Source organism: Helianthus annuus, chromosome 13, assembly GCF_002127325.2.
Source record: "Helianthus annuus cultivar XRQ/B chromosome 13, HanXRQr2.0-SUNRISE, whole genome shotgun sequence".
Classification (NCBI taxonomy): Eukaryota; Viridiplantae; Streptophyta; class Magnoliopsida; order Asterales; family Asteraceae; genus Helianthus; species Helianthus annuus.
In genome coordinates this window covers 135,504,442-135,522,781 of record NC_035445.2, presented here as the reverse complement: position 1 = coordinate 135,522,781, position 18,340 = coordinate 135,504,442, and the positions used below count along the sequence as shown (strand labels likewise).

At 36.4% G+C, this 18,340-nt stretch overlaps 1 protein-coding gene across 1 annotated transcript; it reads left to right on the top strand.

Moving 5' to 3' along the window:
* Nucleotides 1-13,899: 13,899 nt before the first annotated feature.
* LOC110899416 (RING-H2 finger protein ATL2) lies at nucleotides 13,900-16,861 on the top strand. The gene is made up of 2 exons (XM_022146306.2): nucleotides 13,900-14,198; nucleotides 15,933-16,861. Exons 1-2 carry the CDS (start codon nucleotides 14,044-14,046, stop codon nucleotides 16,612-16,614), a joined length of 837 nt encoding a protein of 278 aa, XP_022001998.1. The 5' UTR covers nucleotides 13,900-14,043; the 3' UTR covers nucleotides 16,615-16,861.
* The last annotated feature ends 1,479 nt before the right edge of the window (nucleotides 16,862-18,340 follow it).

Genomic DNA, 18,340 nt, shown 5'->3' with positions numbered 1-18,340 from the left:
GCTTTAGTCTTATGGGCTTTAAAACGTGTCCAAACGAGTCCGGGAAACCATTAATTCCAAAAACAAAAATTTGAAAATGACCTCCACCGTAACTTACGGTGGCACCGTAAGTTACAGTGGCCTCTGTAATAAAATTTTCCTACCGTACAACAGTAGGCAACCATCGTAAATAATTCAGCTCCACCGTAACTTACGGTGGCACCGTAAGTTACAGTGGCCCCTGCATTCAGCCTTTCCATTTTGCCGTAATTGACACGAAATCTTTCATATCTTTAAATTCGCTTGTCCGTTTGGCCTACCATTTCTTCCTACATGTTTGTAATTTGATTCTCCATCATATGGAGTTAAAGTCCGACATCCGGCTTAATAAATTTTGAGACTTTCATGCATTCGGCTTATTACCTTATTACAAGATTTTGACCCGTTTACGCTTAAATGCATATTTTGACCCGTTAAGGGTATTTAAGCCTTTTAGTCTAGAACTTGTGTCTTTCTTTTGTCGCTACAAAAGTTCCATATCTAATTAATTACAAATATTCCACCACAACTATTTTGTGGCGGATTTATCAGAATGAACCCCTTTTTCCCAATTTTACCCATCGGTTGGTCATTTTACGAAAATGACCATTTTTGAGCATTTGACCCGCGAATGTGCATTCCTATGACCTTTGTTCATGTCTAATGATTCCATAACCTTTATGCAAGTTCTTAAACGACCTCTATGAGTCGTTTGCCCAATATACCCTTCAAGGGTGTTTTGTCAACTTTAGTCCCTCACTTAACGACGAAGGACTTTCACTAAATATTTTGACCAAAATTGTATGTTTAACCAAAAAGCTTAGTTATACGTACCTGGCTCGGGTCAAAGTATTGACCCGTTTACTTAACTTTTGCTTTAAATCTTTATAGTTAAAGCGATGCAAACTTATGTTATTCCCTGTGATTACAAAACTCAACAAGCAATTATCAAATGTTATTGTCAAATGGTGTTACCCACACCAATTGACCTATTTAGTCAAATTGACCATTTGTCCATATGAGATGGTATTTAAGTACCATTTCATCCCCTTTAAACCTATCCCGGTTTTTCCTTGTACTCGTTTTACTTAAAAACGTTTTTATTTGTTCGTCATTACATGACTAATTTACCATTTTACCCCTTTTCCCATAACTCATGATTTCTTACCAATTTCCCTTGTTCTGACTCTTATTGAATTGTGTCGGAACATTCTATACCAACCATTTAGTAGCATTCATAAACAATATTTGCAATTATGTAATGTGTACATAATGTAAAGGGGCGTAAGCTTTACTTACCTCGCATCCGAATACGCTTTCTTCTTTCCTTCTTGATTCGTTTGACCCGTTCACTCATCAAGCTTCCACCTAGCTCGTTAGGCGTCAAACTATCATCATAATTCATAAGATGGTTAGATTAGTCATTATCAATTATGACTATTCCATCTAACGGGTCTTAGGCTGACTTTATCGCTCGATTAAATCATTGGTTAGTTTGACTTCCTAGTAGTCAATTGATCTATCATCATACTCAAATGCACACTTCACATGGAATTTCAACATTTTAGCTTCGTTTAGGCATTTTAACAAACACCTAGTGGGCATAATTTTACATATTTACTAACTAGTTCATAACTAGTTATTTTTTACCAAGACTTACATCACAAATCAAACCTCTATGTCTAGTGTTCATGAACTACACATCATATTTTCAGAAATCGGTTTCTATGCATCAATTTACACTAGATTAGCATTCTACATCCTAGTGTTCATCATTTTCTTACAAACCCATGAATCACCTTCAATGTGTTCATGAAATTTTCAGAATTTAGCCATGATTTCACATGTTATTGTCTAGGTTTTACTCCTAGACACTATATCAACCCAAATAGCAAACATGCAACATAAATTTTCAGATTTCCCAATTTCATGAGAATTTCAAGTTGAAAGTTTTCATCAAATTTTACATACCTTGTAATCCTCTTGTGATGAGGATCAGTAATCTATGCTCAAATTTCGATTTCAACTTGAATTGAGCCTTCAATTTGAGAGTTTAGTGGGTTGTTAGGGTTTTGAGTGTTTTGGTTTTATTTTTTTTAAACTAATAATAATAGTTTCAAGTTTAACAACATTAGTCCCTCCCTTTTTGTTTAACATTTAAATAAGGTTATTCTAACATTATTTCAAGTTATTTGTAGACTTGTAGTTAACTAGGTTATAATTTTTCCTAGTTAATTAGTTCTTGTTCAAAAACCTGTTTTATTTTAAGTCCCGTTAAATCTCGGGCCTTTTTATATACTTTGCTTTCTCAAAGTATTTCCCATCCTTTTAATAAATATTAGATTTATTTATTTAAATCCTAACATTCACCGGTTTAATTTTACCACTAACGGTATTTTACCCGTTTTTACTATTAACGAGGTTTGATTACCAAACCCGTTTTCGGGGTGTTACAAGTCTACCCCCCCTTAAAGAGATTTCGTCCTCGAAACCTTTTCTTACATAATTCATTGGGTTTTAACTCAATGTATTTGAGCCGAGAATTCTTTTTACATATTTCACCTTCTTAAGTTGGCTTATTACATATTTACCCGATCAAAAAATTCAATTACATATTTCCCCTCCCTAATCCATGTATATTACATATTTCCCCTTTTCATTAAAAGTACTCTTATTAATGACTAGTTTACCCTTAGTGAACTAATTAAATGAATATTTACATATTTCCTCTTTTTTAATATCATTATTACCTTACTGATTGCAATTATAAAACTAACAAAAGTATTCAACTTTTATCCAAACACAATATAAAAAAAAAGATAAAAAAAGCCGTACTTTACACAACTTCCAGTGTGACTATGCGAGTACCATTATTTGGAAGCCTTTTCTTCTGAAGTAATTTGAAGATAACTCAACATCAATATTGTTTTAATATTTTAATAAAGATTTATTGATCTTTGTCTTCAAAGCAATTTGCATAATAAAAAATACAGACATAAAAAATTTGGCAAATCCATTAAAGAAAATGAGATCTCAAACTGTTGCTTCAAAAGATCTTAGGTCGGGCCTGAGAAAGCATAGCAACGGTGAATCCGCGGAACCATCGATTTGAACTCTTAATTACCAAAAGTGTGTGCAAGCACATACTAAGTTATTAAAGATTCAGGATCTTGATTACCAATTTAAATATAAATGATATAATCCTCAGCCTTCCATGAAACAAATTATATCACAAAACAGATTTGACCATTAAATCTCACAAACCCAGCATTCAGTTAAGCTATTAATCATATAGATCGAATCTTTTAATTCTGCCAAACCTAAAAACTATAGTGATGGGTTGTAGGGTTAGTGAAGATGGGAGAAGATTATATGATTAAGAAAAGGGTAATTGAGTAATTTCTTAAAAAAAAGGGAAATATGTAATTGTTTTTTTTTTGTTTGGGGAAATATGTAATAAGCCCTCTTAGGAGGGGGAAATATGTAAAAATCCCTTATTTTTTTTTAAAACTAATAATAATAGTTTCAAGTTTAACAACATTAGTCCCTCCCCTTTTGTTTAACATTTAAATAAGGTTATTCTAACCTTATTTCAAGTTATTTCTAGACTTGTAGTTAACTAGGTTATAATTTTTCCTAGTTAATTAGTTCTTGTTCAAAAACCTGTTTTATTTTAAGTCCTGTTAAATCTCGGGCCTTTTTATATACTTTGCTTTCTCAAAGTATTTCCCATCCTTTTAATAAATATTAGATTTATTTATTTAAATCCTAACATTCACCGGGTTAATTTTACCACTAACGGTATTTTACCCGTTTTTACTATTAACGAGGTTTGATTACCAAACCCGTTTTCGGGGTGTTACAGGAACCAGTTCAAATCCGAAAAGTATAAGAAAAAGTGAGTAGAAATGAGAGAATCCGGTAGAATCAAGTTGTAGTAGTATGAACTCCTCGTCCTGAGCTCTGATACCACTTGTTGGACCGATCTATGACCCTAAACAGTCAGTAAAAGGCAGTTCATCTTCAGATACAAAGGCGGAATCAATGTAAATGAAGTTACACAGCTGTTCCTCTTAATTTCTTCTTTATAAACACTTTCTGAGTCGTTTTACAATGAATTCTGACAAAAATCCGGCAGCACCTCGACTCTGATTTCGCTCTAACTGTTACATAAGCGAAATCACATACAGGTAGTTATAGACTTCTGATTTCGCTCCAACAACATGGTCCTATGAGCGAAACCCTATGAGTGAAACCCTATGAGCGAAACCTCTACTAACTCTGTACACTGGAGCGAAATTACAAGAACATGATTTCGCTTTTAATAACACATGTGTCATTATTATAAGCGAAATTAACATATAAAAACTATTTCGATTTCCGTGCTCCAATCTAACCTATCTAGACCTAAGACTCAATATAAACGTAGTCAACAGACATTTCATGCACCAACAAATGAACCAGTTAATGAAGTTAATCAATCAGAACACAATAATGAGGATCACTTTCTAAATCGGCAAGATATAGAAAACATCGTCGCTTAGGGAATAGCCAACACTATCCCGGTTAAAAGTCCTGTTGAGCCTTCACAAGCCAACCCCAGTAAATGCACGCGCGACGATAATTTCAGTAACAGTGTTAATGGAGGCGGTGTCAATGATATTAATGTGGTTCAAGCCCCAGTACTCAAGAAAATGAAAGTTGCAACACCTGGCTGCACTTACAAGGAATTTCTGGCCTGTAAACCTGCTGAATTTGCAGGCAATGAAGGGGCGACAGCCGCACTGCGTTGGTTAGAGAAAACCGAGGCAGTAATTAAAATAAGTAAATGTGCCGAAGAAGATAAGGTCATGTATGCTTCTCACCTTTTCAAGGAAGAAGTTTAGAATGGTGGAATACGGTATTACAAGCCAAGGGAAGTGACATGGCCTACGCCATGAGTTGGGAGGAATTTAAGCAATTGGTAGAAAGGAAATTTTGCCCCGAATATGAAAAGGAACAAATGGCAAATAAATTCCTGAGCCATCGAATGGTGGATGTTGACTGTCGAGGGTATACTTCGAAATTCTTCGAGTATGCCAGAATAGTGCCAACTCTGGCCTCGCCAGAACCGGTACTCATTTCTCGCTATATTTGGGGTTTGATTAGCGAGATTCGAGATATCGTTAAAGCTGCAAGGCCCCGTACAATTGACGATGCAGTAGAGTTAGCCAACACTTTGACTGACGGGCTGGTGCGTACGTGAGAAAAAAATAGGAAAAAAGAGTTAGCCCAAAAGATTACCCAAGGATTTCGTGTGGGTAATAACATCAACTTTAAAAGAAAAGGAACTGGGAAATCTTCCACCCCGCCATTTTGAAGAAACTGCAAAAAGAAATATTTCGGAAAATGTAACGAAGTCTGCAATTTCTGCAAAGCTGTAGGGCACCGAGAGGAGGAATGTAGGAAGAAAACAAAGGTCTGCTATAATTGTGGAGAAGCTGGACATTTTAGACCAGATTGTCCTAAAATGATCAAACGAGCTGACAACAAGGCTAAACCTGCAGAAGGAACTACCAAAAAGAATGCAAGAGCTTTTCAGCTGACGACCCAAGAAGCAGATCTGATTCCGAATGTGATAGCGGGTACGTTCCTAGTTCACAACGTTTATGCGAAAGTATTATTCGACTCTGGTGCAAACCAAAGTTTTATAAATACTTCGTTCTGTCAAGCTCTTAAGCTACCTTTAACCAAACTTAGGCAGATTTATACAGTAGAAACAGCAGACGGTAACTCTATTAGCATAGATCAAGTTTTGCAAGAAGGTAAGATAGAACTTTCAGGTCATAATTTTTCTGCAAATCTGTTACCTACGAGTATAGCTGGATTCGATGTTGTGTTAGGAATGGATTGGTTAGTAGCCAACCATGCTCAAATCCTCTGTGATAAGAATTCTATAGAAATTCATGCGCCATCAGGAGAAATAATTGTGGTTGCAGGAGATAAGCCACGTAAGTCTACGAAGTTCATTTCAGTAATGAAAGTTGCTAGTTATGAACGAAAGCAAGGAATAGTGTATATGATTTAGGTAATCATTAGCACTAAGGGTAAGGAACTTAAGGAAATTCCTGTAGTATCAGAATACTCGGGTGTATTCCCAGAAGAACTAACAGGATTACCACCAGATAGGGAGGTAGAATTTAGAATTCATTTTATTCCTAGAAACAAACCCGTAGCTAAAGCACCCTACCGATTAGCACCCACTGTAATGTTAGAACTGAAAAAGCAATTAGATGAATTGCTCAGTAAGGAATTCATACAACCTAGTTCATCCCCTTGGGGAGCACTAGTTTTGTTTGTGAAAAAGAAAGATGGTTCGATGAGAATGTGTATCGATTATAGGGAATTGAATAAGGTTACAATTAAGAATCGATACCCATTGCCTAGGATTGATGATCTTTTCGATTAACTTCAGGGGGGCTAGATATTTTTCTAAGATAGATTTATGCTCTGGATATCATCAGTTGAAGGTACAAGAAGAAGACATACCTAAAACCGCTTTCAGAACTAGGTATGGTCACTATGAGTTTACAGTTATGCCTTTTGGACTTACAAATGCTCCGACAGCATTTATGGATATGATGAATAGGATCTGTAAACCGTATTTGGATAAATTCGTAATTGTCTTCATCTAAGATATACTTATTTATTCCAAGAGTCAGGACGAGCATTGTGAGCATCTACATACACTCTTAACTTTTTTAAGAAAAGAGAAGCTTTACGCCAAATTTTCGAAGTGTGAATTTTGGCTACAGGAGGTGCATTTTTAGGACACATGGTAAATCACGAAGGTATTCACGTAGATCCCTCCAAAATAGAAGCGATCACCAAATGGAAGGTCCCACAATTAGCTATGGAAGTTCGAAGTTTTTTAGGATTAGCTGGGTACTACAGGCGTTTTATTAAGGATTTTTCTAAAATAGTTGTGCCTTTAACTAAGCTAACCTGTAAAGCCGTAAAGGTTGAATGGGGACCCAGGCAGGAGGAGGCCTTTAGGATTTTAAAGCAAAAGTTAACAAACGCCCCAATTCTAGCCCTGCCAGAAGGAACATAAGATTTTGAAGTCTACTGTGATGCTTCTAAGTTAGGATTAGGATGTGTGTTAATACAACGCAAGAAGGTAATTGCGTATGCCTCAAGGCAATTGAAAAAGCACGAAGAAAACTATACGACTCACGACTTAGAATTAGGAGCGATAATTTTTGCCCTTAAGATTTGGAGACACTATCTGTATGGAAGCAAGTTTACCATTTATACAGATCATAAAAGCTTAAGGTACATATTTGGGCAAAAAGAATTAAACATGAGGCAAAGAAGATGGATGGAAATTCTAAGTGACTACGACTGTGATATTCAATATCACGAAGGAAAAGCAAATGTAGTTGCAAATGCCCTAAGTCGTAAGTATCATGAAAAGCAAAAGCGAGTTCGTGCTCTTAGATTAAATCTACATTTAGATTTAATGGAACAACTGAAAAATATCCAAGAAACAACAATCAAGGATGATGCTGAAGGAATGAAAGGGAGAATAAAGGAATTGGAGCAAGGAACTGATGGAAGTTGGAGATTCCACAAGAAAAGAATTTGGGTACCTAAGCAAGGAAACTTAAGAAATAAGATTTTAGAGGAAGCCCATAAATCTAGGTATACCATGCATCCTGGTAATAATAAGATGTACCAAGATTTAAGAAATATTTTTTGGTGGATAGGAATGAAAAAGGACATAGCTAGATATGTATTTAAGTATCTAACCTGTTCACAAGTTAAGGCAGAGCACCAGAAACCTTCAGGGTTACTCCAACAATTAGAAATGCCTGTTTGGAAATGGGAACTAATAACAATGGATTTTGTTACTAAACTGCCCAAAACCAAAAAAGGTAATGATGCAATTTGGGTAATTGTGGATCGATTAACCAAATCAGCTCATTTTCTACCCATGAAAGAAACCTTTAGCATGGAAAGGTTAGCAAAATTATACGTAGACGAAGTAGTATCCCTACATGGAGTCCCACTCTCTATTGTATCGGATAGAGATAGTCGTTTCACTTCACATTTCTGGACAAGTTTCCAAGAAGCAATGGGGACACGATTAAATTTAAGCACTGCATATCATCCCCAAACAGAAAGACAAAGTGAAAGGACGATTCAAACCTTGGAAGACATGCTCAGGGCATGTGTAATAGATTTTGGTGGAAACTGGGATGACCACCTACCTTTAATTGAATTCTCCTATAACAATAGTTATCATGCAAGCATCGAAGCTGCCCCGTTTGAAGCACTATACGGACGTAAGTGTAGAACTCCAGTTTGTTGGGCAGAAATAGGAGAAAGTCAATTATCAGGTCCTGAAATAGTACAAGAAACCACCGACAAGATCACTCAAATCAAGGAAAGACTAAAGACAGCTCGAGATTGCCAGAAGAGTTATGCAGATAATCGATGCAAACCGCTAGAATTTCAAGTTGGAGACAATGTACTCTTGAAAGTTTCTCCTTGGAAAGGAGTAGTGCGGTTCGGAAAGAAAGGAAAGTTAAATCCAAGGTACATAGGACCATTCCCAGTAATCCAACGAATAGGACCAGTCACCTGTAGCCTACAACTACCAGAAGAGCTAGCTGGAGTACATGATGTGTTTCATGTATCCAACCTCAAGAAATGTATATCTGACGAATCCTTGGTAGTACCTCTTCAAGATGTAGAGGTAACTGAAAAATTAAAATTTGTTGAGAAGCCACTGCAAATAGAAGACAGAAAGGTCAAGTTCCTCAAACACAAAAGACTAGTATTGGTCAAAATCAAGTGGGATTCAAAGAGAGGACCTGAGTACACTTGGGAGCTAGAATCAGAGATGAAGGGAAATATCCCTACTTGTTCCAGTAAATCTCGAGGATGAGATTTTCATAAGGTGGGGAGGATGTAACAATTCTCATTAAAATTACTATTTCTTATTTTATTTTTGTCCAATAGGAAACCCTAATTGAGACCCCCAAGTAATATTGCATGACCCTTAAGATTTTCAGAACAATTGGAAATAGGATCAGGGCCCCTAAAACTCAAGGGGGGGGGGGGTATTCCCTAATTAGTATTATCCTCACAGTTTGTTGTAGGATTGGAATTTCGTCGAATTGTGACTCACCAAGGCTATGTTGGACACGAACCTACCCTACCCTAAAAGTGACCCGTCGCGCCACGCACCAGGACCAAGTGGGTCTGGCGCGCCACGCGGGGGAACCCATTTTTCAGCATATAAATTAGGGGCTTGGCACTTGCATGATGGAGTTGTTACAACGTGAATATACGTTTTCTACGTTGAGTTGTGCTCTGTTCTTTCCAAATTCACTCAAAAACACACACAAGCACGAAATTCTGCCGCGATAACAAGGTAATAACTCGATCACTGCTACGATTCAATGTCCGATCAATAAAAACCAGTCCAATGGATGTTTAAGTGCTGCCCGTATTTGGGCTATACTTTGTCATTCGTCGTGAAGGTTTTGATCTCGTGAGTTGTCGTAAAAGTTGTATTAAGTTACTGACCTAGTTTTCGTGTGCATTGTTATTTGAATTAGGTTAAACAGGCTAAAATCAGTAGGCGGAACTCTGCCCGTCTAAATCTGCAATGTGAGTCATTCTCTTTTTATCAAAGTGCTTTACAAAACCCTAAATGTTTTCCAATTATAATTACAGGGATTAAGTCTTTGTAATCTTCAATTACTGCCGGTATGTGGGGTTTTGTATACATTACTTGATACCCGTCACCATTGGACAACGGGTTAGCCAATGGGTGATCTGACCATAGTCACAGATATTGTCAAGTGACAAATACCGATTTGGGGTAATTGGTTGATCGAAACATTGTAATCACCCTTAATACTGTATATTATAACAATTTGTCGTTTTGTGCAACTTGAATGACTCGCAAGTAATTTCCCTGCTGATAAAACCTTTTTAAAACATGTTTCAGGTGACCTACTGTGAATCAAGGAAAAGTGCTACGGAGCACCAACAAGCTTGAAGTAGTGGCTCAATAAAATAAAGAAACATGTTTTTGTAATAACAGGGATTTCCTCGTGAAATTCTCTCTATTGTAAATTATGGGGTTTGTCCCAAATTGTGAAATAAAATAAATTGGGAATTTCAAGTTTTAAAAGATCCTGTTATAATTTCGCTGCCAACATAATAATTACCACGGGTTTCTGTCCCGCGGCTCCTGAAACGGGTAAAACCGGGTCGGGGGCCGTGACACTATCACAGCTTCGACCATCTTGGGGTCATAAGCACAAAATCTGAAGTTTCTCAGGATTCCCTTCTCAAACTTGTGGGAAATCGGAATAATCTTCTCTTTGTCGGTTGCTGGCCATATGATAGACTTGACAGTGTGCTTGGTATGGGGGTCACGAACCCCAAGATTGCTTTTGACTATAGGCTCAGTTGTCTTCATGGTTGCGAAGTTACTTTTTACTTCCTTCTCAAGCCTTGAATGAAAAGCCCAACCTCTGCCTCTTTGATTTGGTTCTGGATCATGATACGGTAGGCTTGTAAATGAACTGAACCAACACGAACGAGGCATGTTCATGTTCATTCATTTACCTTTAACCAAACAAACGATCGGACACGAACATTTAAATGAACGGATTTTCTTGTTCGTGTTCGTTCGTTAAGAAAATGATCATGTTCATGTTCGTTTATGTTCATTTGCTAAAAGTATAAACGAACGGTTCATGAACATAAACGCACACAAACACACATAATTGAGCATAAAAGAACATAACAAATCATAACGAACATAATTGAACACGGCTTTGACTTGTATAACAATAGTAGAGGAGAAGAAGAACCTAAATATAGGTAAACCTTAATTCACGTTTCACATGATAGAAAAGATTACTTTTAAATTGGAAAATATAAATCAAATATATTAATACCATATAAAAGAAAGTTTTGAAATCGAAAAGTCAAAGCTAGTTATGGGATGATAAAGAAAACTAAGTAGATTTTTAAATTCAATTAGTAATAACTAAATTTAAAAGATGAACATAAACAAACGGATATAAACGAACACAGACGAACGAATTTAAATGAACGGGCATAAATGAACGTAAATAAACGAACATAAACTAACGTAAATGAATGAACATAAACAATCATTCATGAACATAAATAAACAAACGACACATTGTTCATGTTTGTTCGTTTATTTAAATGAAGAAAAAAATTGTTTATGTTCGTTCATTTATTAAATAAACGAACATGAATGAATTTCCTGTCGAATGATTCATGAACGGTTCACTGAACGTTCGGTTCATTTACAAGCCTTGAATTTGGGTCCCTGTAGTTTTAATTTTGTTGTCATTTTCATCTAAAATCAAAATCTATTTAGATTTTTCAGTTAACATCCATTTTTTTTTTTTTGTATTTTTCCTTTCTTTTAATGAAGGGCAAAATGGTCTTTTAATATTTTATTAAAACAAATTAAAAGAAATATGACCATTTTGTCATTCATTAAAAGGTAGGAAAATACAAAAAACTGGATGTTAACTGAAAAATCTAACCAAATTTTGCTTTTGAATGAAAATGACAACAAAAATTGAAACCACAAGGACACAGATACAAAAAATTTGAGTTTTGAACTAAAGTGTCAAAAATAACCGAACCATTTTGGCTGTTTACTAAAAAAATAGTTTACAAATAACGTTTTTATATACAAACCCCTCCAACTTATATATATTTTTATAAGCGTGATTTACAAATTAAATTACAAAAAGAAAAGTTATATTGCTGGTGTAAGTATTATACTCTAATCCCTTTTACTTAATTGACTTAATTTTTTTAAAAGAAAGTGCTTAAGAAGATTCACCAAATTCGTTTTAGTTTTTAAAAGAAAGTGTTGAAGAAGATTCACCAAATTCATTTTAGGCTTTTAGCAGGAAAGTCACATTCAACGTGTATATGACATGAAAAGTCAAGATAGTGAAACAATTTGGACCCGTTAAGTCCAAAAATCGTTGACTAACTCTAAAATTCCATTATTACCCCTGTGCTTCTTGATAGTGTAAGGCTATAGGGTATGGTCATGAGCCTCATGTTCACCATGACCCTCCATATCAGTGCCATGTCACTTACTTCTAATCCATCATTCAAAACCACTATCCTAAGGGTGTGGTCATGACTCAAACCACTATTATATTACTTTAATTCATTTTTGTAAAAAGGAAAAAAAATATTAAATAAGGAAAGGAGGCCCATGGTTGTCATGGTTTAATCCATGGGAATCATGGTGGATGAGACAAGGGGGTGGTGTAGTAATCCATTAATGATCCTACATGGCTATTAATGACCCAACCATGCCCCTCACACCCTAGTATCATACCAATTAAACTCCATCCACTGTTTAAAATTTCAAACACTCTACCGTTGGTCCCAACATTTACAAAAAAATCAAAATCAATTATCAATGTATTTTGTTTTATACGTGTCAAACACTCAACTAGAAGGTCCCAACGTTGTATACTTGTATTAGTTTTTATCTTATTATCTATTTATTCATAGTATACCAAATGCCACTATGATATAAGTACGCCGGTTTAAAACATATGAATTTAAAACGGTTGTGTCTTAACTAAAACGGTCCATTACCTTTTAAAACATATGAATTCAAAACAGTTGTCCAACCGTTTTAAAATGTCTAGATCACTGTTTTAAAAAGGATTATTTTTTACTAGTGCAACCAAATGAAGTAAACAATCGTTTTAAATGAACTTACATACCTGAAATAGAACCCATCATCGTCTTCTCCAATTTATGAGTGTCTCGGGTTCTTTAGTACCCATCTATCTTGAACAAAAACTAGAAACACAACCAATAATTGACCAAAAAGATGAAGACCAAACAATATTAGCGGCGGAACTAGCCCAAAAATTTAGGGGTATCCCAATTTTTTATTTTTTAGATCAGGGGTATCCTTTGTATAACGGAGGCGAAATTGCGGGGTATTTTTACACTGCAAAAACGGAGTTAAGAGGTATTTTTACACTACGGAGACGGGGTTGAGGGGTAGCCCGTGCTACCCCTACTAACATTGTAAGTCCGCCATTGAATAATATGCCAAACAACCATTTAATCATAAAACCGTTTTTTATATTTAGTGTTGATCATAGGGTGACTATTTCCAACACTACCCGAAACACGGTATAATATAACCAGGTTTGGTTTGTCATATCTAACCCGTTTTTTAAATGGGTTGTGTGCAGATTGATCGTATAACTCATTTAATTAAGCATGTCAACCAGCTTACTAGTTTAATACTCGTTTAACCCATTTTGACACACTAACTACCAATTAACAAGTTTACAACTTGATTATTATTCATCAAATTGTTTGACACTCGTCATTGTAGGTTTTACAATTCTAAATGTGTCCATGTTAAGGTTAATGTTTTCAACACGAATAAAATATGGATCGTATATGAACTAAACAATTCAACTCGTTAACCTTTTACCCATCAACTCAACACGATTAACAGATAGAACTAAGCAAATGTAACAAGAAACATTCAAACCCACATATACCAAGTATTATTTTTATTTAACGGTAAATTTAAATCACTAACAAACCATTATAGCATCATCGTATCATCAGCGAAATCACCAAAACCATACCAAGTAATATTTACATGCCCTTTCTTTCCTACTTTATCACCTTAAAAGTACACTAGTAAATCCAGCCAACTACTCTAGTGTAAACGCAACTCCCAACTACTCTATAGTGTAAAAGCAACTAAAGACCCAAGGTCAATTTGGTCATTAAACAAATCCCGCGTCAATGCTTGGCGTCTTCCAGGCAAATGTCAATCAACGAAAATCTGCTTTCTGCAACTCTTGTAGGAACCAACCTCGAAGCTTCCTATTCTTCTTTCTTAAATTGTCTCCATTTAACCCTCTTTCTAAACCACCCTTAACCACACACACACCCCTCCCTCCATCCTCAATGTCTTCAGATTCTCCGGTCAACCAGTGGCCCGATGCCGAACTACAAGACTCCTCTAAATCCTACGCCCTCTCGGGCCGAATCATGCTCTCCTCCATCATCATCCTCTTCGTCGTCGTCATCTTCCTCGTCTTCCTCCACCTCTACGCCCGTTGGTACGTTTAGAGAATATATTGTTACCGTTTATTAATATATCATTACCATAATTATAATATATTTTTTGAGTCGACAGGGTTCAAATCCTGCAAAGTACAGATATAAAATATAAAAGAGTTAATTACTGTTTTCGTCCCTGAGGTTTGTCAAAAATAACGGTTTCAGTCTATTAGTTTAAAAATTGCGATTTCAGTCCATTAGTTTCATTTTCGTAACCATTTCAGTCCACTAACTTAACTCTATCCATTTATTTTGTTAACTTTGAGTTAACTAACTAATTCAGGGACGGTTTGCGTCAGTTTTAGAAACACAGGGACTTAAGTGTAAACTCTAAAACATTAAAACAAAAAAATAGTAAATTCCAAAAAATCAAAAAAATTCCAAAAAACCAAACAAATTCAAAAAAATTCTAAAAAATAATAAAAATTCTAAAAAACCGAACCGTTTCGACCCGTACCGTTTTGAAGCCGAACCGTTTCGACCCGCACCGTTTCGAAGCCGAACCGTTTCGACCCGCACCGTTTCGAAGCCGAACCGTTTCGAGCCGAACCGTTTCGAGCCGAACCGTTTCGAACCGTACCGTTTCGACCCGAACCGTTTCGAAGCCGTACCGTTTCGACCTGAACCGTTTCGAAGTAGTACAGTTTCGAACCGAACCGTTTCAAGCTGTACCGTTTCGACGCGAACCGTGCCTTATCGAACCGTGCCGTATCGAACCGAAACGGTTCGGCTTCGAAACGGTACGGCTTCGAAGCGGTTCGGGTCGAAACGGTACGGCTTCGAAACGGTTCGGGTCGAAACGGTACGGTTCGATACGGTTCAGCTCGAAACGGTTCGGTTCGAAACGGCACGGTTCGGTTTGAAACGGTATGGCTTGAAACGGTTCGGCTTCGAAACGGTACGGGTCGAAACGGTTCGGTTCGAAACGGTTCAGCTCGAAACGGTTCGGCTTCGAAACGGTATGGGTCGAAACGGTTCGGCTCGAAACGGTACGGGTCGAAACGGTTCGCGTCGAAACGGTTCAGCTCGAAACGGTTCGGGTCGAAACGGTACGGACGGTTCAGCTCGAAACGGTTCGGGTTCGAAACAGTTTGCACCGAAACGGATTTTTTTGGATTTTTTAGAATTTTTTAGAATTTTTATGATTTTTTAGAATTTTTATTATTTTTTAGAATTTTTTGGAATTTGTTTGGTTTTTTGGAATTTTTTTGATTTTTTGGAATTTACTATTTTTTTTTGTTTTAATGTTTTAGAGTTTACACTTAAGTCCCTGTGTTTCTAAAACTGAGGCAAACCGTCCCTGAATTAGTTAGTTAACTCAAAGTTAACAAAATAAATGGATGGAGTTAAGTTAGTGGACTGAAATGGTTACGAAAATGAAACTAATGGACTGAAATCGCAATTTTTAAACTAATGGACTGAAACCATTATTTTTGACAAAACTCAGGGACGAAAACAGTAATTAACTCAATATAAAATGTTAACAAAAGTAGAATATGATTAGACTTGTTTTAAAAGAAATAATATATTATTTTAAGTAGAATTCATTTTGTATTTGTATTTCTATATATATATAGGTGATTAATAAATAATACATAATATCTTAGGAAGTTTTCATTATTTAAAAGAAATAATGTTTTACTTAAGTAGATTTCAATTTGTATTTGTATTTCTATTTATAGTTGATTAATAATACATAATATCTTACGAGATTTTCATTATTTATTTTACAGGTATCTCGTTCGTATCCAACAACGGCGTAACCGACATAGCCGTCGTACCCGCTCCACGCGTATCGTATTCTACGTCGAAAACAATCCCCCGCCAGCTTCCACTGGCGGGCTTGACGCTTCCGTAATAAAATCACTTCCGGTTTTCGTGTTCTCGTCGGAAACCGACGAGAACACACCCGAATGCTCGGTCTGTTTGTCCGAGTTTGAACAGGGTGAAAAGGGTCGGGTTTTACCCAAATGCAAACATAGTTTCCACACCGAGTGTATTGACATGTGGTTTCATAGTAACTCAACTTGTCCACTTTGTCGTTCGCCAGTTGAAGCAGTGGAAACCATGTCGTTAGTTAACTCGACTGTGCTCGAACCCGGTTCAAGTACTTCGGTTCCACCGTCCGTACAAACAACGTCGTTAGTCGAAAGGACGAAACGAGTAAATGACGTCAGAATAGATGTCCCCAACCGTACCGAGTTGTCGGCTGAGTCACAGCTGACGTCACCGAGTCAAGGGTTCTTGTCACCCGGAAGTAGGTTGTTGTCAAGGATAATCAACATGAGTAGAAAATCGCCGGCGGTGTCGCCGTCGTCAGGGGTCGGACCGAGTTGTGTACACCCATTAGCAGCCACTGAGTTGGATATTGAGTCAGCGAGTCAAGAGTCAACTCGGCCAGGAAGTTTTAAGTGAAATTACGAAAATGGACATGGTGGCGGCTAAGGTTAAGAAATGTTAAGGTGGATACACGTGGCGTGATCTGAAAAGGGGTATGTTGGTTCGTGATGGTGTTGTTTCGTAGAGTGGCGCACATTGGTTTCACAAAAAAAGTGTTTTGTGTTGTAGATATTTATGGATTTATTCTTTTTTAGTATATATTTTTTACTTTGTTAGACGACTAAATTTTTTAACAGTTTAAGTGGACTTGTATCTTATTTTAGCTTTATTGTTTACTTGGTAAGGCTAGAGGGTATGCTATAAGGCCCCTAGTGGCTTTATCACGTTACATAAACTCTATCTTAACGCCATATCATCTAAGGGACTCTAAAGCATTTTTCTTTAACTTGCATGCAATGGTTTAAAGCTCTTAATATCATTAATTAATTATTTTTTTATTTATATATTTTATTTTTTAATTTATATGCCAATTTTATTTAAAACAAAATAAAAAAACATAATTTCATTAAAATAATAAAATATTACAAAGTCCTTAAAAAGTAATAAAACATTACAAAGTCCTTAAAAAAATACAAAGTTACTTAAAACCGATAAACTACTTGAAAATAAAAAATTACATATATAGATATGGCGTTGAGATGGGGTTTATGTGGAATGATTTTGATGTTGAAAAGTGTAAAACTGATATAACTTTCGATTAAACTAGCCGGATTTAATTTGTATGCTGTTGTGGGGAATAGGTTTTCTTAAAACATCTTTGTTAAACACTTGTATATAGTCAATAATGCACATGTAAACAAACCGAACGATAAATAATATGGGCAAGTGTTTAAAGAGTCAAGTGAATGAATGATAAAACCGATTTGTAGAAGTTAATTCGAGAGATGTTAACTAATCCCTCTACGTCTTTTCCCCGAATCTTTAATCGAGAGTTTCTCCACTAGTTGCCTCCCTAATTCCAGTCTTGATACCCATTACAAAGTCATCTCTCACTAAGCAAAGGTAACGATCACTTTGTACAAATGTCTCACTTTTTAAAGGAAGTGACCGCCTTCTATAGCTCACTAATCTCAAGTGGTAGTGATCACCACTATCTTTAATAACAAAACAAACTTAGTGATTCCACTTATAAATTTAACACAACTACTTCAAAACAATGATCACAATATATAAAAATGAATAATTTTTTAGTTGTTTAACAACTCTCCTTTTTTTTGCTCTTGGTCTCTCTCTCTCTCTTGGATTTGAAGTTTGAATTTTAAGGGAACTAAAGAGATTTATATTAGATTTTTGAGAAAAATGCTCGGATAATCCCTGTGGTTTCACTTTTTTTCATCTATAGTCCCTATCTTTCTAAAACTACTTGAATAGTCCCCAAGTTTTCACGTTTTGTTCTCGGATAGTCCCTGGGTCTAACTTCAGTTTGTTTTCTCTGTTAAAATGATGTGAAATGACAAAAATACCCTTTCCTTAAAAGGCCAAACCACAGGGACTATCCGGCCATCTTCTTCATCTTTATTTATAAAACCCCACCACCACACTTCATCTTCAACCTCCACCCACCACACTTCCGCCGCCGCCTTTACCTCCACTTGTTCCACCACCGCCACCGCCGCCGTCACCTCCATATCTGCCACCGCCGCCGCCGTCACCTCCATATCTGCCACATCCTCCGGGTCCAAGGAACAAGATGGGAACAAACCTAGGAGACACCGACCACCGATTTGTGTGGGTTTAGCGA

Excerpts from the sequence above, each read along its gene's own strand:
- LOC110899416 (XM_022146306.2), top strand. The coding sequence starts at position 14,044 with ATGTCTTCAGATTCTCCGGTCAACCAGTGGCCCGATGCCGAACTACAA. Across the intron at positions 14,199-15,932 it reads CTCCACCTCTACGCCCGTTG|GTATCTCGTTCGTATCCAAC; the intron begins GTACGTTTAGAG and ends TTTATTTTACAG.